The sequence below is a fragment of the Takifugu rubripes genome, chromosome 21 (genome assembly GCF_901000725.2).
Source record: "Takifugu rubripes chromosome 21, fTakRub1.2, whole genome shotgun sequence".
Taxonomy (NCBI): domain Eukaryota; kingdom Metazoa; phylum Chordata; class Actinopteri; order Tetraodontiformes; family Tetraodontidae; genus Takifugu; species Takifugu rubripes.
In genome coordinates, this window is record NC_042305.1 from 8,018,091 (window position 1) to 8,042,031 (window position 23,941).

At 43.9% G+C, this 23,941-nt stretch overlaps 1 protein-coding gene across 2 annotated transcripts; it reads right to left on the minus strand.

The window, feature by feature from the left end:
- Positions 1 to 4,389: 4,389 nt before the first annotated feature.
- Positions 4,390 to 23,022, minus strand: ddr2l (discoidin domain receptor family, member 2, like). Of its 2 annotated transcripts, XM_029829696.1 has the most exons (20): positions 22,696 to 23,022; positions 16,037 to 16,124; positions 14,051 to 14,149; positions 13,797 to 13,899; positions 13,272 to 13,335; positions 12,735 to 12,887; positions 12,131 to 12,278; positions 11,565 to 11,670; positions 11,301 to 11,490; positions 10,942 to 11,188; positions 10,759 to 10,839; positions 10,420 to 10,562; positions 9,670 to 9,781; positions 9,254 to 9,370; positions 8,145 to 8,389; positions 7,945 to 8,072; positions 7,658 to 7,855; positions 7,343 to 7,577; positions 7,120 to 7,269; positions 4,390 to 6,960 (listed from the first exon to the last, which is right to left on the minus strand). In XM_029829696.1, the coding sequence occupies exons 3-20, from the start codon at positions 14,109 to 14,111 to the stop codon at positions 6,847 to 6,849; spliced, it is 2,595 nt and encodes an 864-aa protein (XP_029685556.1). In that variant the 5' UTR covers positions 14,112 to 14,149; positions 16,037 to 16,124; positions 22,696 to 23,022; the 3' UTR covers positions 4,390 to 6,846. The 2 variants fall into 2 exon arrangements, with proteins under 2 accessions (XP_029685556.1, XP_011613687.2); XM_011615385.2 differs by lacking the exon at positions 16,037 to 16,124 and having other exon boundaries at positions 22,696 to 23,021.
- Between the last annotated feature and the right edge of the window lie 919 nt (positions 23,023 to 23,941).

Genomic DNA, 23,941 nt, shown 5'->3' on the forward strand with positions numbered 1-23,941 from the left:
CCGCGGCTCAGGATGGGCTGAAGAGTTGGCCGTTGTGTTGCCATGTCAACCCCTGCGGAGCGCAACCGGTGTCCCCTGCGGTGTCCTGAGCCTGAGTCCAGTCCAACAGGCTGCAGAGGGAAAGGACCAACAGAAGAGCAAACGCGTCTGGAGAGAGTTTCTTCATTATTTAAAATAAATAGGGTCATTCAAGTGCAGCGCAACAGCTGAAGGAGAAGAGAAGGAGAAAGGGAGGTAGAGGTAGAGGAAGAGAGGGGAGTGAAAGGGAAGGAGAGGGGGGGTGCGAAAGAGGGAGGGGGAAGATGCTTAATGATGAACAAGACTTAAAATCAGGCTTTTGCTGAATAAACCCAGCCTTTTTCATCATTTAGCAGCATCACGGTGCCTGAAAAATGTTAGAGGCTGCAACAAATGTAGATTTATTCTTTTTGAAAAGCTCTGCTGATGTTTTCCTGCACAATCAGGCAAATTAACGACTTAAAAATGAAAAGGAGGCTTTTTCCCTTGTGGTTTAATGACCCTCTGAATCAGCCTGGCACTTGGGTATGGAAGTCTGGAATGTCCATCCTGGTAAAAAACCTTCCGCTCAGGTTTCAGCTGCCTGCTTAACATGCTGCAGGCCATGCTGCAGGGTAGTCGTTACAGTTTCTCTACAGGTAAACGCAACACGAGCACGTCTTTTCTGGTTTACTGTCTCCCTCCTTTCCTCGCGCATGGAACCCTCGTCCGTAAGCAATCCAAGCAAGATGCCTTTTGTTTCTTTTTACTGGCCCCTCTCACCCCTGCTGAGCACTCAGGATGCTTAAAAAAAAGAAAAGGCTGAAATCGACGCGTTTACCAACTGAGAAGTTTCCTCCTCACGCACTTTAAAAGCACACCACCTGCTACGCACACACATGCCACACATAGCTGCACTTTCTCTTTTAACACACCTTTTTAAGTTACTTCAAGTGACATCCAAAGAATCCATTTGCTAAAAAAGAGTTTACAACCCCCTGTTAGATACCAAGACATGTCTGATCTTCTGTCCTCTAGGAGAAGGTTGGTAGTTCCATCCATGTTTATAGGGGAGATGTGTCACATACACATACAGAAAACCTCCACAATACAAAGTGGACATGGTGGTTGGTGCAAACATGCTAGCATGCTAGCTCAAACAACTGAAGAAGAGTACACAAATCTGCAACACATTTAAAACCTATAGATATAAATCATATGAAGTTTTATTTTGCTGATGTTTCAATCCATTGTAGGCGATTTTTGGATGTTGCAACACAATAAAACTACAACATGATGCATTAGAGCCGAAGGAACAACCAGTGTTCATCAAATGGGCCACATACTGAGCCTGTGCGTGTTTACACTGTCCTGCCATTGTCCTGTTTCATTATGTTGCAGAGACGTACCTCAGCATTTGTTTCAAGTCTACAGTGAACATTCCGTCTGTCCCCCTGAAGCACAAACCAGAACATCTGCTAACCATCAGCCGCTTCACCAACTGTGATGACTTCATCAGCCCGTCGCAGTCCGGAGTTATCGGACCAAGCAAATTCAGGTTTTCTGCTCCCAAAACAAATTACAAAACAAATATTAAGTTTACCTATTACATCTGGAAGAAATGAGGATGCTTCATCTTACGCCTTTAGGTTTTTCCCAATATTTCCTAACTTTTCTGAAGCTATTAGATTAATAACATCAACATGATGATAACATCTCCTATAACGTTTTTTAAAAACAGAAACAAGGGGTTCTAAGTAGTGTTATGATGATTTTCTGGTAAAAGTTGCATCAGAAGTATCAGTTATTCCTATTTAAAGCAAAAACAATGGTAGAGTCATTCTCGATGTTTGAGTGCTCATTTTTAGGAAAGTTTCTCAATGGTAGCATCTAGCGGTCAAATCCGGAACTGCACGGCGCAGCATCATGCAATACTTCTATTACCAGATGTTGGTCTGTTTCGAGTTTGATTTAATTTTATAATTTCTGTTTCTTGTACTTTTCTTCAAGATTATTTAACAAATAATAGTGGTGATACATAAAAGGTACATTTTGCCAAGTCATACACCAGAATATCCTTTGAATGGATGAATGAACACTCCTGGTCACACGTGGGCTTTATGTGGCAGGAGTTACTCCATTTCTTCCTCCAGTAGCAGAATGGCGGCATGCAGCTCACCTACAGAGGCCACATGTGTATGCAGCTCAAATGTTTCCTACTACACATGTGGAAAAAGTGCTCAAGCTGTACCAGAGCTACTTTTTATGACATTGTGTAAAACATCAAGGCGGGCTGACTTATCGCAGCGCTGCACTTCCCTGTCAGGAATATGAGGCGGCCGCGGCTGCTGTTTCCAATGAGAAGCAGGTGTCGGTCTGATCTGAGCGGTTTTACTAAACAAGCTTCATAAGTGAGGGCTGCCCACCTGGAGGGGCCCTCCTACACACAAGCACGTAAAGAGCCATGGAAACACAAAACACAAACAATGCTGCGTTGCATCTGCAGCAGCATGGCCTTTAATCTGCAAAGACAAAGAGCGGAAGAATATATTCCCACTTCCCTAAATTTCACATTCCCAACATGATGCCCGGAGCACAGTCAGGTAGTTTTCATGTTTGTTTGGCTGCAGTGGAGAATCCCTGCACAGTCTGGCCTGTAAAAAGGTGTTAAAGACTCGATGCGGTGACGTTGATGAACGCCACACCTCATTTAACACATTAGGACACATGAAACACCTCCTGGAGTACCTCCTGAGGAAAACACCGTTTTTGACCTTGTCGACCTGTCCATCTGGCTCTGCTGTGGAGTACAGTGGTCATTTTTGATGTTTCTCTCTTTTTTTGTTATTCTGTCACATTCTGCTTAAATGATAAATTATGATTAATAAAAGAAAATGCATGGGCCTGTTTCTGTGTTGGCTGATGTGTCACATTTCTCACTAAATTAACATTCTCCTCAGGAGCGGAACGCAGCAGCTCCACCATTCCAGCCAGGGCTTGGTCAGGCCTCCTCCAGCATCCCTACGGTTTACAGTGAGCACATAAAAGCTCTTTCCATGATCACTTCAATGCAACACTTATCATTGTTTCATCTGCCAAGAGTTTTTTCTTCAGAGGCACGTTTCGACTATATCCTCATATACTGTATTTAAAGTCAGATTTTTTTTTTTAGCTCTCTACAAGCTGCCATTTTTGTGCCCACAACTGCAATCAAGCGTTTTGGTTTTCAGTTTCCATCATTTTAGGTTTTGTTCCTGCCAAAGATAATTGCAGCAATGTCGGTCTCTGAAAGGGAAAGAATAGCCCCGTCCTGAAAACGCTAATGATTTTTGAAAACTGAACTTTATTTCATCTTTCTTCCCCTAAACTGATTGGTGGTAAACCTCTGAGCTCTTCCAAAGGAGCAGAACTTTTCGCTCTGACTTTATGGTGATGAAAAACACACTGGGAACAATGGTGCCTGGACTTCAGAAGTTTCTAATTCATGACAGACTCCCCTTTTTCTGACATTTGTCCCACTTTGTTCATTACATATAAGTGTTTTCACAGTTAATGGTTGAACCTGCAGCTGCTTTGAAAGGCTTCAAGTGGTTTTCCTGACTGTGACTCAATCCAATGATGCTAATTTTTTTCCCCCCTTACAAATCTCTGAGGACCCTGAAGAACTTATGTTCCAAGTGTGGAAAGGCGGCTCAATCGGGCTACAATTAACTGGAAACACAATTCTGGATCCATTCAATCACAATTCTAAGATTCTGCTCAGCAGACGTGAATCCCCTTCAATGGCTCAGGAGTGTCTGTTATCATCCCCTGCAGTCTCATTTTCACCTCCTCCATCACAGGTGCCCCCCAATAAGGCATCAGCTGACCTCCAATTCTTAAGTTTTTAAAATTAAATCTGCTTTAATAACAGCTTTACTAGAATTCCTCTGAAAATGTGGTAAAACCATCAGTGCCAGTGAGTTACTTTTTTCCTCATCATGAGGCTTGTTATAAAACTGAACAGATGCACTGTTTACCATGGAAACAGAGGAGCAGATAAAACTGCCTTACCTTGACTTCCAAGATTGGTTTGTGGAGACCTAGAATATCACGGGTGTCACTTTTGCCACCTGAGGATCTTTCCTTTTACCCAGTCTGTATGAATACGTCTGAATGTAGAAGGAAAAGCGTTGTAGTTACTTTGTCGCCCCCCTGCTGGCATCAGGCATCAGTAGTGTAGGTGGAAGAACGTGAAGAAACTTCTTTCGTAATTTCACTTCAGAATCATCGGATTTTAAATGGTCCAAACTTCTACTACGTGCTTGCTTTATGGAAATCAGCACAACACTCTAATTGTGAAAATCTTATAAACCTTGCCTGGATTTTAAACTGAAGAAATAAGGACTCCACTACCGTGTTTCGCTGTTTATTATAAGAAAATCACACTAAGAAAGCATTCCAGAATTGAAAATATTGGGACTAGCACAGTTTTTGACTCCCCAATATATATTAATATACACAGCTACAGGCCTATGTACATAAAAAATGACTTAATCTATTGTGAAAACGGCTTCATTCCTTTTAAAGCAAAACCTTAAATCTTTCTCAGAACAGAAAAAAGCATTGAAATATTGCTACAATAAATTCTGATAATTAATCAAAAACAATGATCACTTCCTGTCTGCATTCAACACTAAAGACATTATATATCACTTATACTGTACACGATCAAACCGTAAGACTAATCTTCTCTAATAGAATCAAAATAAAAAATACACAGGCTCACTGTAGCAAGGACTCTGGGAGATGGAGTTTAGTGGTTTCCCTACTCGCTGTCCTTTTCATGGCCGCTTAAAAAGTAAACAACTAAAAAAAGAAAATAAATCTCTCCCTTATTTAGTCACATGGCAATATTTCTGGTTAACCACTTTAATCCCAACTAGATCCCAGTGCTCAAAGGAATGTCAATAATATTTAAACATACAGAAACATTTTTTCTTAAAGACACAGACACACACAGAAGTGTTAAGGTACAGTACAGATAACCACATAAACACTAAAAAATGTACTCAAACTTACATAATCCAACCAACCTCTCTTTGCTGTGGTCGATCACTTTTACAACACCACACTGTGGAATTTAAAAGCACATCCAAAATCATAGTGAACATGATATAACTGCTGTCTCTGTCCTGTCTGCTGAACATTACCTTTCCATGCCTAATTATCATCAACTGTAGCTTTTGTGACTGTTAGCTTAGTTAGCATCAGAGGACCCTGTTTGGTACGATAATGCGTGCGTTGACTAAGCAGATTGCAGATTTAAGAGTATTCCGATGAGCAGATTGCATTTTAAATGGTGTTTGCTGCAAGCTAACAGTGTTTGAGTGCACGTGTGTGACAGAAAGTGATTATAAGTGGAAGCTCATTTTGTAACAGCTTCAGGGACCGTGTAAGTGTAAATACACTACCAGATACCAAGATTCAACAGAAGATTGGCATGCGGCATATCCCTGTTCAAGCAAAAGAAAACTGCTAATGTTACTTAAAGATTGTGCATCTTGTGTTGTCCCAGTGGGATAGAAACAATCAAACCATTAACTATTATAAATGTATGCCAGCCAACCAGCATCTCCAGGAATTTCCGCTGTCAATCATGAGCTTTAGTAGTTAAATCAGGCTTCTGATCAAATTGCCATTGTGTGGCAACCACAAATTGTTAGATATTTTAGGTATTTTTATTCAAGGGGAATGTGGGATTTTCAACCCTTCCTGGAAAGCCAACTGTTGGGACGTGTTACAGCGCCCCCTGCCATCACGATTAGGAATTGTCTGCACGTTAAAAGAGGAAAGAGTGACATCCTGGAGAGACTAGCTAGCAGAGATGCAGCTCATGCGCTCTACCTTCAGCCTAGTTTGATCAGATCTAACAGTGTGTAGTTCATTTAACTGTTGCTGTAGAAAGAAAAAAAAAACAGAAAGCAAAACCAGCTGTAATGAGACACTGAGTGAAGGTCTGCCTCCCACGGTTGATTACTCCACAGGCTCACAGTACCAGTTTTGCAAATATTCTGTAAGGCATTTTAAAGCATAGTAAGCCACTATTTACTATAAACTCATGCAAATATCTTCTTATATGTCATCTTTGGCAACAGAAGGATGCAACAGCTGTTGTTTTACTTGCATTGTGCCTCCACCTCTTCCACCACTAACTCTCTGAAAGCTTTAAGCTCTGTAAATCACAGAATTTTCAATCTCCTGACACCATGATGTGAATCCCAAAAAAACAACATTCACATCCACAGCGACAATGAGAAATAAAAATAGAGATACAACTGAGCTATGCTACAATTTTTGACCCCAGCTCGAACTCCAGTGTGGGTTAATATATGGACACGACTGACGAAGGGACATGGACAGTGCTTTACAATAATAGTAAAAACCACAGGGAGAGCAGAAAATAGCAAGACTATAGAGTCCGTCCAGTTTAAAGCAAAGAAAAAGGGAAAAATGCAAATGTTAATAACACCGTAGGTGAAAAACATCTTATTATGAAACAAAAACACAGAATAAACATCCATAAAAGTTTAAAATGAATTAACTTATTAAGAAAAGGCAAAAAAAAGTCTTTCATCCAAGTGAAACTGGTTTTGCCTTTTCCATCGCTTAGAAGAGAGAATCGGTTCCCTTAACACCAAGAAAACCAAAGCCGGCAGTGTCTTCATTTCTGCTGACGGCGACTGACTCTCGCAGTAATGTTTCTGTCCTCCGTCACTCAGGACTTCAGAGACGGACCAGCTCTCCTCTGAGGAGAAGCCGGAGCGGCACGGATCCCAGCGGTCGCAGCTCACTGGTTGACGTGGGGTCTCAGGGCTTGGTAAGTCCCTCAAAGGTGGGCCGGTCGGATATGTCGCGACCCCAACAGCGCATCATCAGCTCGAATAGAGAGGGTGGACACAGTGGGGGGGCATAAAGGAAGATCTAGACAAAAAAACAGCTTTAATTAGAGATGAAACGGTCTCCAGAGGGAGAAATAAGACAGGACAGCAAGTTTTTGATAAAAACGCGAGTGGATCAAAAAACCCTGTCTGGAGCTGAGGGAGAGAAGATGATTAAGATCTGGAGTCAGAGCGTCCTCACCTGTCTGCCCTGGTTCCTGAAGAACTCGCCAGTGTTCTCGATGACCTGTTCGTCAGACAGCAGACTGTAGGGCTGCTCCTTACACAGGGTGAAGATCTCCCACAGGGTGACACCAAACGCCCACACGTCGCTGGCTGTGGTGAACTTACCCTGGTGGGCAAAGAATTCAGCCGGTTCAAATATGCATTCGTGGGACTTTACTCAGTTTTGTTGTGCAGCTCACCAGCAGGATGCTCTCCCAGGCCATCCACCGAATGGGGAGCACCGCCCGGCCCTGGATGCGGTAGTAGTCGCTGCTGTACAGGTTCCGGCTCATCCCGAAATCGGCGATCTTGATGGTGAGGCGTCGGTCCAGCAGGCAGTTTCTGGTTGCCAGGTCGCGGTGCACAAAGTTCAGAGACGCCAGGTATTTCATCCCCGATGAGATCTGCACCGCCATGTGAAGGAGGTCAGACAGACTGGGGGGATGGAGGAAGAAGGGAGAGTGTCGCCACGGTAACCCGCATGAACATTACGTGATAAAATGTGACATATCAACCTGACGGAGGGGATGTTGTTGGCGTGTGTCAGCGTGCTCTCGATCTCTCGCTGCGAAAGGAACATGTTGAGGTCTCCGTTCTCCATGTACTCAGTCACCATGCACAACGGGTCGGAGGACACGCACACGCACAGCAGCCGGATGATGTTGGGGTCGTTCAGGCGGGACATGATCTTGATTTCCTTCAGGAAGTCGTTCCTGACGTGTGAGGGGAAGGACGGCATCATCGAGTTTAGCAGCAGGGAAAGAGAGAAGTGGTACAGTGTTCGCTTTATTGTGCATCACACCTGGCCTGGCTGGTGGCATCAGCCCTCAGCTGCTTCACAGCCACCAGAACTGAACACCCATTTCTCTCAGGAAGGGGCGACCCCTCACCCAGGAATTCTGGGAGACCTTCGGCCTCACACAGGTGGACCTGCAGAAGTTAAAGAGTTTACTCTCCATATCTTGATGTTTCCTTCATCATCCTCAAGGGGTTTAAACTGACCTCTCCGAACTGTCCCTCCCCCAGCTTCTCCCTGAAGATCAGCTGTTGCCGTGGGAACTCAGCGGCTGAGATGTCCTTCCTGGTGAGGGAGTCCACAGTGAGGGCGGGAACAGCATACATGTTGCTGCCAGTGACGCCTTGTAGCCTCACGATGTCCGTCTCTGCGTAGTGCGGCGCACTGTTGTGGAAACACTGGTGAGGCGTGCACTGGGTGACGTCCGGCTCGGCGTAGCCTCCCCCACAGGCTGTTGGAGAGGAGAAGCGTGCTTATTACAAAAGACAGATGACTATTAGCACTGTCACAGCTTCCTGGGAGACATTAATGTGTGATTTTAACTCGCCGCCATCACGGTAAACCTGTTTTAAGAGTGTGATTTGTCTTATTTGCACAACTCCAGCTTAGAAACGTCTCATTTCTTAACTTTAGATTTGTTTTGTTCCTTGGTTTGTAGGTGACGGGTTTCAAAATGTCAGGAGTCACACCTCTCAGAGCTTACCACGCAACCAGCCTGATGTCATGTGACAGGATGTCAGCAGGAGGAGGTCATAGAGAGGATTGCCGAGCAGGAGAGCTGGAGGAGCGTGAGGAAGGAACAGGGAGACAGAGAGAGAAAGAGTGGGAAGTAAAAGAGAGGAAAACCTGGAGAATGAACATGCCCCTTTTACTAGCGCCATGAAGAAAATAAGACTAGAACTTAGAAGAGGAAAAAGGAGGATGTGTCACTGAAAAAATGAGGTTGGATTAGACAAGTAACAAATAGTTTCTGACCTCTGCCATTACATATTAGATTAAAACATATTGAAATATTTAGTGATGATATTTATCAAGATTTTTCCAACTTTAAGGAGCTGAAAGCCGATTGCAAAGGTGGGAACTGACAGGAGAGGTAAAGAGCCTGTTGTGTTGCAGAGAAGCCAGCAGGGGACAGAAAAGAGGCGATTTGATGGTTGTACTGAAGGTCAGCTCTTTGAATCAATAATCCAAATCTCCTGTGGTGACGTGTTTCGACACAAGTTTCTATCTGCGTTGAGACAGGCCTGAACATCTGTCTCACAACCCTGGCATTTTCTTAAACTCTCCAGCCATCTAGAGCTAAAGTTCGGTTTACCTGAGGCCTCCGCGCTTTGTGACAGCTCTGGCAGCTTGTTCCTCAGGGCCGCTGGGTTCTGGTACTGTGGATCCAGCAGGAAAACTCGCTCATAGTGAGGATCGCTGTTGGCGAGGCCTGAGGAAAGGAAAAGAAAATCAGGAAATGTCTGCAAACAATGCACCATTATAGCTCTCAACATCCAAACAATGAGAGGCTTAAGTGAGGATATTTCTCCTAAAACTGTCAGTAGCTTTGGTCTCATAAGCAGCATCGTATAATTCATCTCTGCTCTCTCTGTTGCTATGGAGGTACCTCATTACAACACCGCACCAGTTTGAGTCCGTTTTTGTCCAATTCAGCTGGTTCTGGTCTGATTTTAGATTATTTCCCCCTTGTGCTGTCAGCTTTGGCTAATACCATAGCAACTCTTCTACCTGAGGGGGCGTGGCTGGAGCGAGGGGGCACCGGCGGCGTCTGAAGGATGATGGTGTCGCTGCAGGAAGAGAGCCGGACTGTCACCTCCTCATCCAGGATCCGCCGTGGAGCCTGGAGGAGGAAAAGGGGCTTGATTTCTTTAGTAATGAAAACACTTCATGTCTATGGAGAATAAATGTTAAATATCACAATCTGGAGCAGAAAAGTCCAGAGACAATCTATTTAGAGGCGATACTTTTAGAGGTTTTCATAATTAATTTCACACTTATGTTGGTGTAATAAATATTGGTGTAAAATGGCGGCAGACTTTATTTTCCTAAAAAGGAAAATAATGGGGCTGTTAAAATTCCCTCTTTGGTTTGTAATCATCTCTGACTGACTGGCAGCTAACAGCTGCTCGTGCTTTATACTTTATGACGCTTTCGGATAAATACTTCATATTTCGACAGGTGGCCAGAAACTTGGACCCCAGACCTATAACAACCTATTAGGAAAATGTTTGGAAGAATGTCATGCGTGACTCATTTTTTATTGAGAGCAAGACCAAACTGTAAATATGAAAGCTTCTAATGGCGTGCCAGCGGTTTTCAGAAAAATGGAACACAGCCGGCGAAAAACCTCCGCTCGTTACTGTAAAATCACTCTCTCACTTTGAGGGGATTTATACGAATAAAAAGAAATGCAAAGAATGAAATAAAATTGGAACTTGAGAGTCTAGTTTTAGTCCCATCGGTGCTGTTTGCACTCACCTTCTCCAGTACCTTGCAGACATATTGGCACCAGAGGATGAGGAAGATGATGATGACCAAGAGCAGGATGATGGTCACGAGGCAGCCAATCAGAATGGGCGTGTTGCTGTCCTCCTGCGGGTAACTGGCTGATGGACTGGCAGCTGCAGGAAAGAGACCAGATGTGAGGAGGGTGGAGTTTGAAGTGTCCTTGAAGCAGCTGCCAAGAAGTTTGCTTTAAAAACGTGCATGCTCCTCTTCCTCGCTCACATTGATTTATGGAATCATCAAAGGAAACAGACGCGTTGCTGCATTTCACTGGGACTGTTTGACGCCGTCCAGGTACGTCAAAGGTCATACCTGTGGTTGCCGTGGTGATCTCATCTTTGGCTGTAGGTGAAGTCACCATCAGGGTCATTTGTGTCGGGAGAATGGCGTCCTCTGATGGACCGGCGTAAAGGGGTCAAAAATATTTTCTGTTTGTTAAAACTTCACAACTTAATGCAAAAAAATGTGTGTGTATGTGTGTGTGTGTGTTGTTACCTGACTGAAAGGAGATCTCACTGAACATCATCCACATGTCAGCGAAGAAAAAGCGACAGCGGAGGGATTTCGCCGCGCGGCGATTGAGCGGCACGGTCACGTAGCGAGCACTCGGGTTCTTGTCGTCCAGCACTGTGTTGAAAACCACCGGCGCCGCCTCCCAGCTGGAAATGAGGCGGGGCTTAAACCAACAGGAGACGGAGGAGAAGATCTTCACGCCACGGCTGAACATGTTGTTACTGTGAACCTGGAGGGACAGATGGGCTCGACTGTGATTGATCGCCATAGCAACTCTCACCACAATCATCTTTTAATCAACACACTGATGTGCTGAGGTGAAACCAAACAGATGTCCACACCTTCATGGAGGTGAAGTTCCGCTGTTTGTCGAAGACAAACTCCATCTCCACGTATCCCTGAGTGCCCAGCGAGTCGTTCTTCCAGCCAAAGTAGTCGTAGCCCGGCCACACGTGGTACTGACGAGTCATGAGGAAGTCGTCCAAGCCGATCACGCCGTCCGTCAGCTGCCCCATCCCTCCAAACAGCCTCCTGCGTGACACAACAGCAGTCAGACACAGCCAGCGCGGAACAGGGATGCAGTGGCGCGGGTGCGCTCCACTCGCCTTCTCTCGTGGACCCCATCGTAGGTGGAGTCATTGAGGCAGGCGTTGGGAGAAGCGGGGGGCATCATGAGCTGGCCCTCTGGGGCGCTGTAAGAGATCAGTCCATCTGTGGAGAGGTTTGGAGAAACAAGTGTTTATTTGGACGCGAGTCCTGGCTTTTCATCATCATGGAATAAATCTAAATAAATAAGCTGGTGGTCATAATTAGATCAATAATAAAGTTTGGAGGACTCAGAGCCACCTCTAGAGGTGCGCAGATGAGACAAAACCATATGATTCATCAACAAATTACGTTTTCTGACCGGATTTTACCATTCACACCCTCGTTTACTATCAGCGACACCATCAACACTGAAGACTCTCTTTAAAATATAAATTCTCTCATCAGTATTTGTAGACGGAAAAATCTTCTGTTGATGCTGCAGAATGACATCATTTCAGGGATGTTTAGTCATCACTGGGGGAGTCAATGTTTCTAAGAGTTGATTAGAGTTGCAGTGTCCTGAATGTCAGGGAGTTAAAGAAGGCGTAGTGCGGGTGTGTGGGTGTGTGGGTGTGTGTCCTACCCTCCCACGGACAGCCGTACAGCTCTACCCTCATGCAGACTGTGGGCGACAGTTTGGTGACAGGAAGCAGCCTGATGTAACGTGTGATAATGGGAGGGTGAAGGTCGTTGATGACTGAAGCATACGTGTTTTTGTTGCCCTCTATCACCTGCAAATAAATAGTTCATGACATTTTAGCTGGTGAGAGAACTGATTCAATTCTCCTAACATCAAACTGTTTTTATTAATTGTACCTTTAAGGAAAAGAAAAATATAAAACAACAATAAGGATATAGGTTTGTGTCCGTCTATCAGGCTCAGACAAAAACATGACCCGGTGTCTAAATTATGTCCCCAATCTGAGCTGCAGGCGCTCAGGAGCGCCAACAGGAAGCTTGTAGCTAAATGTCATTTCCTCCCGCTGATTGTGAACAACAGAAGCGGCCTCAAGTGAAAAACAGACCGACTCTTCTCATTGTCCTGCCCTCCTGCCCAGTCTTTCCTCCAACATCTCCACTCTATCATACCATCGCATATTTCCTCTGATTTACTCTCTTCCTGGCTCATTTCCTTCATCTCCTCCCGGCGGAGGGTTGAGAGCCACCAAAGTATTTGGGTCGCTCACCTCATTTCCCAGACGGTTTCTCCAAGACTTCCACAACAGTCCATCCCGGCTGTAGTTGAGGCGGTACGCCCTGGCAAATTCTTTTCCAGAGTTCTGGACGTATCGTCCCTGAGTCCCGACCACAGTCAGGAAGGTCAGCTTGCCCAGGTCCACCTGAACACAATAACCCCAGAACTACTGCATTCATTCACATCACAACAAAACTACTATTTTTTTCTGAACACACCAAACAACAATAACAGTAGTTAGAACGAGCCCTTTTTTATTAACTTAAAAACTGAACTGGACTGAAATCATTAAATAAATTCAACAGGCTATTGGGGATGAGATCCATGAGTTCAGGTTACATCTTCAGAACCTTTTGCCAGAATTGTTCACTGCGGGTTGCAAGATAATGATTCACAGCAACACGATGATCCCTCCCCTGCCAGATCTTTTTTAATATTTTAGTGGAGTTTTGCCCTTTTAAAGCTTTAAACACAGTGTTGATAATCAGAACCAAGAAAGAGGAAAGAGGAAAAGCTGACAGACACAAACCTGCAAGTACTGACTGTCTGAAGGCTCCGGACACCAAGCGCCATCTCCTTTCTCTTGATTCAGCCTGCAAACATCCCATATACTATCAGCAAGACGTCAAGATCAGTGGCTCATGTAATGCACTTCCTGAACACTTGCAATACAATATCGATTTTTGGAGACATGTGAGCAAAAATGAGGTAACTGAGTGCGTATCTGCTTCTAAAAAATAGATAAAAAACTGTAAATAAAGCTAAAGTTTCAGGAATAAATGTTATATATATATATGCAATAGGTTGAATTCTGAAGGGGTGGCTTAAAAACTGACCGTAAAAAATAACCTTGACATATTTTAATACAAATTAATGCCTCAGCTGTGATTCTGGACCTGTCATGTGCTTTTCTTTTCTTTTTATAACATTCTTCCTGGAAATCACATCATCATCTAATAATATGTTCTTGAATAAATTTAGATGTTTCTCCAGCCAACATTGCTGCAGACATCTGGTAATTACGCAAATATCACAAGTGTCAAGTCAAACGCACCTCGCATATTGGGGTCCAGTGGTCTCGTACCATTGGCTGGATGCTGTGATGGCCTCGTCTGGAATCCGCCCATCCTCCATACCCAAGGCATAGCGACAGTGTGCTGAAAACACACACGCACACACACACACACACACCAATTCACTAAATGAGCGGATGAATACCAGATGTATAGCTAGATCTCACCCAGGCTGAATCAAATGTGTGTGTGTGTGTGTGTGTGTGTGTGTGTGTGTGTGTGTGTGCGTGCACACCAGGATCAATCTGTGCAAAGGCTGCTGCGGCTTGAAGGATCAGCAGCAGGAAGAGGTGCATGATGGTCCACCGATCACCCCAACACGCTGGCTACATGTCTGAGGAGAGAGAATGAAAGAGTGACACCCTGATGAATTCATGGGATTGTTTGCAGCTTCCCCCGAACGCAATAACAGCTGCGGTTACGAAGAACCTTTGCTGCCATCCAGGCTGACGGATATTTGCTTCCCCGCAACGACTTCTGAGAAAGCCGAACTTGTCATCGCTCATTTGCGACGTAAAAACACGCAGCATGAGTCTGTGCAGAAATTATAAATATTTATGCCCACCAGAATTTATTACTGACGTCTGAAAGCAATTGGGCTGCATGGAAAAGTTCAGCAAACCGCACTGATTTAAGGCCACTTAACACAGAAAACCAAACTGGATTTGGTTCAAATCTTCTTTCTTGCCCTTAGTTTGTATTTAAACTGATTATGTGGGAAAGAATCTTTGAGCAGAAGCAGATTCTAGACGGTTAACAGGGTTTGGACCCTGACGCTGGTTCTATCAGACAGTTTATTGTCTACTTTATTGTGTTTTAAGTAACCCTGTATGCTGCCTTTGTGTCATTGTTCTCCCAGCACTTTCTCAGAGTCAGTGTTTAATTTCATCTGTTACATTTATACTTTTATCTCCTTATTGGTCGAACCCTTGCTTGTTATATTGTCTGAAGAGTTTTAGTTTGCTAAGAGACTGAACTGACTCTGTTATGGTTGTAATTTTGTGTGCAGATGTCATAGTTGAAGGTTTTAGCCATAATTGATTCTGACTAACTAATTCCTAGTTTACATTCAATAATTGTTTTTCATCCGTGAAAGAAGACATCGACCTTAAGGTGAATGTTTGATTTATTGACTCATTGATCAGCTCCTTTTCCTGATATTAAATAGGTGACGATATGTCAAATCTATACGTGACTGCGTGCATCATTAAATCAGGCATCTGCACAAGATTAAAATTGGAATGAAGCGACAGAATAAAACAAGTCCTGACGCAAGGAAACCATCAGAAAATGACCCATTCGGGTTGGCAGAGGGCTAATCCAGATGCTAACACAGATGTGTAGGCTGCACATCCAGGAAGCTGTTGTAAGATGTCTTTCAGCTTCAAGTTGTTGAGCCGAATGTTCATGGAACAGAACAAAAACTGTTGCACAGACAACTTCCCCAAGGCCCAGAATGCGAATGTGGAAAGAAGAATTCCAACACGGGAACACGTTCCCACTTGTAGGAGGTCAGCTGTCTGCACAACCATCACACGGATTACTCTGAGACTCCTGCCTTCATTTACGAGACGACTAAGTGAGCGTGTGAGCGTTTCATAATGTTAGCGCTGATGGAGCGGAGCGAGTTTATAAAAAAAAGAAAGAAAGAAAAAACAGCGCACAAACAGCAGCCCACTCACAGGTTACGTAAGACTCCAGCACAACACTTAATTCTCTTTTCTTTATCAAAGTTCTGAAGTTGTATTTCACTTAAGAGGAACAGAACATTGTTGCTCTTTTTGGACACTTTGCTTCTCTTTCGAGTGTCTCCGCTGTCAAGTTTCTATTACAAAACCAAGTTAAGTGCAGGAAACAGATGGTCAGGAGAGACGTCCACTGAACAAACGGAGAGGAGGAAGAGAGCCAGAAGGACTGAAAAGAGAAAACACAGAGGAAGACACACAAACATGCGACTGCAGAGCGGAGAACAGGGCTGATGTGGTGCATCAGCAAAACATGTTCCATATGATAACTTCCACAATGGCAGATAGTGGAAGTTGGAATTCACGCCTCATCACGATTCCCTGGTGACAAATCCCAAAAGACGCGCACTCCTACTTTCAGCTGGACCCGTTAACACAACACAACGATTTAAACGCACAAAACAATTCTAGGTGATGGATAAACGGTGACCGCCTCTCCCGCAGTTGATTTGCGTTGACAGAAAATGCCGACTCACCGAAATCACCTGGTTCCACCAAATTTCCTCTAAGCTTCCAATGCGAAGGTCCGGGTTTGTGAGATTAACTGCAAATGGTTCGTTCCCTCTGGAGATTACAACAGTTTAGCAAGAATTGTGTAATAGCTGTGTTTGTAACACATTGTGTCCCTGAATCCAAATCACCCCCGAAGGAAAACATGTTGTTGTCTTTAGTTTCAGGTCTATATTGCATGCAGGTGATTATTTTCAAGTTGTTTGGTGAAAAACGAGCATAATAGCTCCGACGGTTGTCGGACAATTTTGGATTATTTTATTTGGCTGCAAGGTCAGAACAGTTCAACTCAATGAAAATGTATTTATAATTCAGCCGTTTCACTTTAAACAAACCCAGAGCCGGACCGCCGAGCAAGGAAGAGTGGCAGGAAAATCCCTTTAACAGGAGGAAACCTCGGACAGGACCAGGCTCATGTGGGGGGGGGGATCCTCCTGCTCACACCACCATTATTATAATTCAAAAATCACTGCAGGTGAAATCAAACAATCATCACAAAGATATAGATGCGGCTTCCATCGGCTGCAAACTTCTCTATACTCACATATAAGATTGTTCCACGTGGACTGTCTGAGCTGAGCGCATACAGATGCATACAGACGCAGCACAAAGCTCTGAATAAAACACTTCTTTATGTAATGTGCTGGCTGCTGCTAAGATTCCTGCGCTGTTGCTCATCTTTACAGCAAAATCACATGACAGCAGAGAGAAACAGACTTGGGGGGGGGGGGGGGGCGGGGGAGCACAGACTGACAGTAAAAGTTCTGGAGAAAAAGAAAAAAAAACCCTCTGCTGGAGACAGAGGGAGCAAGAAGGAGGAGGGAAAAAAAGGGGATTGAAAGTGTTCCATTTTAAGAACTGTGGAACAACAGCAAGAAACTGTTGTTGTAACCAAAACAAACCCGGTGCCACAACTGTCCCTGGAAATTAAAAGGATTGCAGGAAATAAACAGCACTTAAGTGAATTTAACCCTATCGGGGCGGATTAGAGCCAGACATCTTGACCTGAGTCTGGACATTTTCCCCATGTGTCATCTGCGCGACCTCGACTGCACGCTTCCTCCTCCTGACACTTTCAAACTGGATTTCACGGCGACGCAAACAAAAAAGGCTTTTTGTACAACCTGGCTGGTTTCAGCTGAATAAACAGCCTCAGAAGGTTTAATGAGCTGTGGCTAGCTTGTGTAAGCTAAAGCTAACCTTCCAGCTCTGCGGCCTGGTAGAAGACGTCATTTTGACCAGGCTGAACAGTGATGCTGAAAGACATAATAGGTTATTCATGAAAAAGGTGTGTGAATGTATCCCTAAAGAACAGGAGAAAAGGGTCTAATGTATAACGCACATTTAACAGTCATAATTTCTTCTTTTCTTTTCTTGTCTTTCTCTTTGTTTTCTCCCCCTCCGTCTGCCTTTCCCTCTCTCTCTCCTCCTCCCTCCCCACTCCTCCGTCTTCATCTCCTCCTCCTCCCTCTCTTAGAACAAACTGCAGCCAAAAGCCTCAACATTCCAAACATTCAACGCAACCCAGGGCGCTCTCTCTCTCCCTCAGTCTGGCTCTATGTCGCTCGCTCACACATACGCACAGGAATCCACATGCCTCTCTCCGAGTCTCTCTCTCTCTCTTACTGTTACATGCAGGAATCTGCATGTCTCTCGCTCTTTCTCTCCCTCTGCTTGAGGGGTGAATGAGACAAAGTTCACTGGGAACAAAATAATAGAACTGAAACGCAAACCCAACGCTTTGGTGGATCCAGCTCGAGTTTTAGGAATAATTTAAATGCAAATGCCAGTCCCATCACACACCCGTCACACGTCTCAGCCTGTGGAGAAGATGATTTTGCATTTCAACCACTACAGCTGGTGAATTAACCAGCCATTATTAACACGATGGCAACAGCTTATCATCACTCTTAGATTTAACTCCATGCATTTTCTCCTGGAAAAGTCCCTCTTTAAACGTTCAGGAACTTTGGAGCAGGGCTGCGTTGTGCGATTGGTCCAAATATGCTGATGGAACAATGGACATTTGGCTCTGAAATGCTGAATTTAAGCAGTGGGAGCTACTCAGGCTTTAGGATGTGGGACGTCTGCAGGACCTGTTCAGAGAGCTACAAGTCAAGTCCAAAGAAAAGCAGCTTTTCTTTGAAAATAACCAGCATCCTAGTATAAATATGTCTCGCATTTATTGTTTTATCAAGACATTATGACTAAATTATGACTGACTGTGAACTTAAACTGGATCTATAGCAAGAAAATGCACATCGTTGTTGTAAAAAAGAAGCCTTTTCTGTTCCTGCAGTACTGTGTGATTATAACACACACACACACATACACACACACACACACAGACCTATTATGACACAGAGACACTGAAGACTCTCAGCTGCCTCAACAGGAAACATATAAAGGAATAAAACACTAATATTTAGATTATTTCCGCACATTATAAGTAGAAGAATGAAAATATGCTCAGAGGAGGATCCAGCAAGATCCTCCCAACTTTTTGGAACGTCGTTGGAAGCCATCTGGTGCGTGTGATGGGTGTCACCAGATGGAATACTGAAACCAGGCAGCATAAAACATTTCCTTTCTGTTGCCATAACAGACGAAACCAGCGGCAACACAGCATCCAATCCTCGGCGGCGAGCGTTTACTGGCCGCGTTTTGGGCGTTTTCACGGTCTCATCGTGAAAAATTCCCACCGACAGAAGGAAAACACACATGACTAATCAGCGGTTCATCCCCGCCTCCAAGGCTGCAGAAATAAAAAAGGCAATTTGACTCTGAATGTGTGTGCAGTCGATGACCTCACCGCAAGTTAATCTGGAATATGTGGGATCCTGGAAGACAAATCAAGTAAAGGCAACTGTGGCCCAAGAACAGGTGATGTTAAATGGCCTGAGCTGGCAAGGAGACGTGCACGGTTTAAAAAGATCAGCTGGCATCTGAGGAATGCGAGGAGAGCCTGAGTTAATATGTAGAGGAGCTCTGCAGGCAAGGTGAGCTCCGTGGAACGGTGGAAAATATGAGGGTGGGAATAATGCGCCTGGCCAGAGGATCCGGAGAGGATGGAGTTAAGAGTCTGACCTGAATATGGAGTTTGTTTCAGAAGCAAATAGAGCTGAATGTGTCAGTGGATCAAAGGCACAGAAAAGTGAGGAAATTCAGCTGATTTTAGAAATGTGAATCTTAGGAGCATGCAAAGCTGGCAGTTACTAAAAAAAGAACTCTCTCTCACACACACACGCTCACACACACACACACAGGTATGTGGGTATCATAATTCTGTCAGCAGTGGGTGAAAAGAGCGGAGGAGCTCATCTCTCTGGATTGTCTCACATCTCAGAGGAAGGCTGCATGAATCCAGAGTCATTTAAACTTCAAAGGATTTGCTTTATTTTGAAAAACAGACCTGACATTTCTGCAGACGTGTTAGTCCAGAATATTACTGGACATGAATTGAATTGAGGCTTTCATACCAGCTAACCTGCGCGTGGAAACGTAATTGTTCATAAAGCAGAAGAGAGAAGCAAACATCACTCACGCAGGCTTTCTGGAGCAGTAATAACCATAAAACACCTCCTCAACTTCTGTTTTATAGAAGCCAACAATAAAGTTCTCAGAATGGCGGTGCAGATGTGTTAAAGATGATGTAATAGTGCATTTATGGAGGAAGACGGAACAGAACCAAACCCGACGGTGCAAAGACGCGCACTACATCTACGGGAGGTTATCTCAGTCCTCTGAAATAACTCGCTCTATCGGCGAGCAAAGCCAACGTGGCTGATACGCATTTCAGCAGCAAAATAAATAAATATGCCTCCATATTCTACAGTTACATAAGCGCCAGGGGCTTATTAACCTATGCTAATGCTAATTTCTCACAAATACCGCTGCAGTTTCAGGAGTTTCGGAGTTGTTTAAGCGTTTAACAATTTAACTTCTGGCTGCTGCTCGAAAGATGGAAAGTCCAAACACGCTCATTTACACGCGTGCGTAATCTTCAACTACAGGACGAACCGCAGCCATGCACACAGGCCCCAAGGAGCCATTCTGCCCCTGTTTCCTGTAAGAGTTTGTTTTTCACAATGAGGCTGAAGGCCTGTTGAGATAAAGAGAAGCCCCATAGCTGATATCCGGGTCAGATAAATGCACTTAAGCCTTTATGTGATGACTTCATGACCCGTGCTTCAATGTCTTTGGAAACATTTAGTTAAACCTCTGTGGGGATTTTGATTTTATATTTTCCTGAGCGTTAGCTGCTAACACATGAGATTCACTCTTTCATTGGATCAATCTCAGAGGGAAAAAAAAAAATCTGAGACAGCTCCCATTATTGGCTTCAGATTGAGCTGGAAAGATTTTAGAGGAAATCTGGATTTCTGCCTGCAAGAGATATCAGAACTGGCCAGATAATCTTTTACTCATTTACTCATTCTCATACTGTTCTCTTTAGGAACCCATATTGATATCACACTTTTTGCTTTAGACCACAACTTTAATGTGGCCCATTTCCTGTGATATGCATTCAACGAAGTTTCTGAGTAACATTGAAGCTGAATTTGAAGGAATAAGTCAAAGAAATGCATTTGATTTTTGCTTTTTCTTCTTGCTGGTGCATTTTTGCGCCATCATAAAATCAAAAACATCTCAGGTTTGCAGAAAAGTTGCTGCAAATTTAAACACATTTTATTGCAACTGCATCGAAAATACTGGGCCCTGCCTCCACCAACTATTTCAGTCCCCAAACTGTTTTTACAGCTCCTTCCTATCGTGCTAATATCCGTTTAGCTCTTTATCCGGTTTGATTGGTTGACTACACAAATCGACAACAACGTTCGTCCACGGTGTCGACAATCTGTTCCAATCAGCTTCACAGTCAGAAAAAAGGTGTTAAACACTCAATTGTCGCTGCGGGGAAATCACTTTCTGCAGCACCGGGCTGCATTCTGACAATAAATCAGCTTGTCGCCACTCATCTAACAAATGAACACACCTGCCGCCAGCTGATCTAGTCTCTCATCACTGTAAAGTATTTTTCCTTAACCTTAACTTTGGCGTAGCCTCAGATTTTCAGGCCTCTGAAGAACTCTTGGGTGTCCAGAGGACGGCAGCAGTACTGATGTTTCACAGCAGAAAATGACATAACGATGAAGACAGGAGCCGTATTTAGAACTGAGGAGGTTCAAACATATGACCATTGGGTGTGTTTGCTGCTCCCAAACACCACCTCTGGCTCCAACATCCAGACTCTGGCTAATGTGAATGATTAGAACAATTCTCCAGCTTTTTGCACCCCCATATAAAAAGGCTTTAATCAGAGAGTGTAAGACAAGAACATTTAGCTCGGTTGCTAACAGCCAAAGTTCCTTTTTTTTTACCTCTTTGATGCAAATTCAGGAGACGTTATGTTATTCTAATATTCAGATAATCCCAGATTGTCAGATTAAGTGCACAAAATAGTTTTCCTGTCCAAGATCACATTTTATCTTTTAATCTACTGTTTACTGATGCTTACAGGTCAATACTCTCATCTCCATGGCAACAGGGTAAAGCCCCATTAACCGTTTTATTTTTCTTCTTTTGCACGTTTAAGGAGAATAAAGCGTAAATCTTTCATGGCTGCAACATTTACACGTCGTGGCATCCATCAACATTGGTTTGTTTTTGTAAACTGATCTGAGTTGGAATTAAAATAACCGGAGTGTGATCCTGAATGCAGCCCTCCGGAGGTCCTCACGTCAGTAACATGCACACAGAATCACGCGCCGCCCGCTGATGATGGTTTTCTGCAAATTTAGATCTGTTGCAGATGGAACTAGACCCTGACCTGAGGGTGAAACCACGGAGAAATGCCGTAAAGCTGGTGTCAGGAGGTGACTTCACATGGCCAAGCTCAAGAATCCCATAAAGAATATTCCAGTTACACAGAATGACAGGTCCTCCTGCTGTAAACTGATATCCGTTCAGCAAGCAGGACCTGGAGCTGCAGGGCATCAACTTTCACCAGGTCCACCTTTACTGGGACCCTGACTGTCACTGTCCATCAGCCCACAGGACGAGACTACAGAATAACTGTCACACAAACCTACACCCACGTAAGCCAGATGTTTGTTATTATAGTAAATATCGTCATTCAATCCATGAGAGCCAGATAAATAGAATAATCTCGTTTTAAAATGTGTATATCCAGTTAGTTTGGCCTGTATTCACAGATACTTTTGAATTAATGACTTGGAAAACTTGCCACAGATGTTCAACATCAATCCGTCTGTTAGAACATCAGTTATATAAGGAAAGTAGAAGCATTCAAACAGAATGTGGGAAAACCTGCAGTTTTTGTGCATCTATAACTCATGAATGCAGGGTAATAAAATCGTGTTCCTGCTTTTCTCTTTGGCTGCAGTTTATCCGGCTGATTTCACCGTGTGTGAGACATTTGTTGAATGAGTGCAGGATCATTGCTCCTCCAGATAACAAAGATCTCAGATAGGGGCTGTAGGCCTCAGTCTGCAGCTGCAGCCACTGAGCCCTGATCTGCTGTCATGCAGTCAAAAGTTTCCACGCGTTCTGAACTGGCCTCCCTTTATTCTGTCATGAATCCACAGATGTGCCAGATGTTTACCTGTCCGTGTTTTCCCTCCGGATCCACGCAGCAACAGCGGCGGCAGCGGCGACCTCCTCTCCGGGTGTCTTTTTTTTCTGCTCGGACTCTGGCAGGTCGTCGGACAAGTTTGTCGTCGGACAAGTTCAGAGGATCATGGTGGACAAAAGTCTCGGCGGCTCGCTCCCCGTCTCCTGCCCGACGTTTGCACCGTTTTAACGCGTCTTCTTAGCTTCTTCTGTGTTTTCCCCTCAACGATGTGCTGAAGGCTGAAGACCTACTCGCTTCTGAAAGAACGGGGGGAAGGAAAACTTTGCAGTGTGTTTACATCACATCCCGTTTCCGAAAGAGGAGGAGGAGGACGAGGAGGACGAGGAAGGCGGTCTGAGCCCCCTTGTGTCTGACACGAGACAAGTCAAAGTAGACTATAATAAATCTATTTGCGCAACACATCTAAACTTGCCCTGCTGGGGGGAAAAACGAAAAACTTAATAATAAAAACTTCCTATTTGCAAAACTTTGGATTTGAACCTTGATTAGTTGATTTGTGATTCCGGAATATGATTTGTTGACGCCCAGATCACGTGACCGCTCCTGACACGCGGGCGCGTTGAACCAGCTCAGTGTGGTGACGTCTATCAGGCAGCAGGGGGCAGCAAAGATTCACAGGGAAAAGTATAAACTCACCTGAAGAAGAATTGCCAGAGTGGGAAAAGAGGTATTATTTCAGCTCAGGGAAACATTTATAATCTGACTTAGAAAATATAAAACGTACATTAAAATAATATTTAAATATATAAACAACTTAAAATTAATCAAGTCATTTTGGTGTCAAAATTCAACATTTTGATAAAATTAGTCAAGGATAAAAATCTTTTGATGAACATCAAAGTCTGTTCCACATGACAACTCTTGTGTGGTATGTGCCAGTATGCAGTGTTAATAGATCAAACACTAAACAAATGATGCTTCCTTTGCTGTTTTGTTTTTGAAAAACACAACCTCCATCTCAAGAGTTGCTCACTCATCTGGATTGAGTCTAGCAGTTACATTTTTCTCCTTGTCCCCAGCCTTACAACATTTTTCTCCCAACACATGTAGAATGTTTAGATGCTGTCCCCTGAACTGAATTTGAAACATAACACACACAGTTATCAACTGCTCAGGTGCCAAGTGACTGTTGATTTTGTTTACGAAGGTCAGAGGTCACTGTGGTAACTGAAATACATTTTAATTGCTAAACTGGTGGTTGAACAGTTTGATTTTT

Excerpts from the sequence above, each read along its gene's own strand:
- ddr2l (XM_029829696.1), bottom strand. The coding sequence starts at position 14,111 with ATGCACCTCTTCCTGCTGCTGATCCTTCAAGCCGCAGCAGCCTTTGCA. Across the intron at positions 11,671-12,130 it reads GTACGGCTGTCCGTGGGAGG|ATGGACTGATCTCTTACAGC; the intron begins GTAGGACACACA and ends ACCTCTCCACAG. Across the intron at positions 9,782-10,419 it reads TCTGCAAGGTACTGGAGAAG|GCTCCACGGCGGATCCTGGA; the intron begins GTGAGTGCAAAC and ends TTCCTCCTCCAG.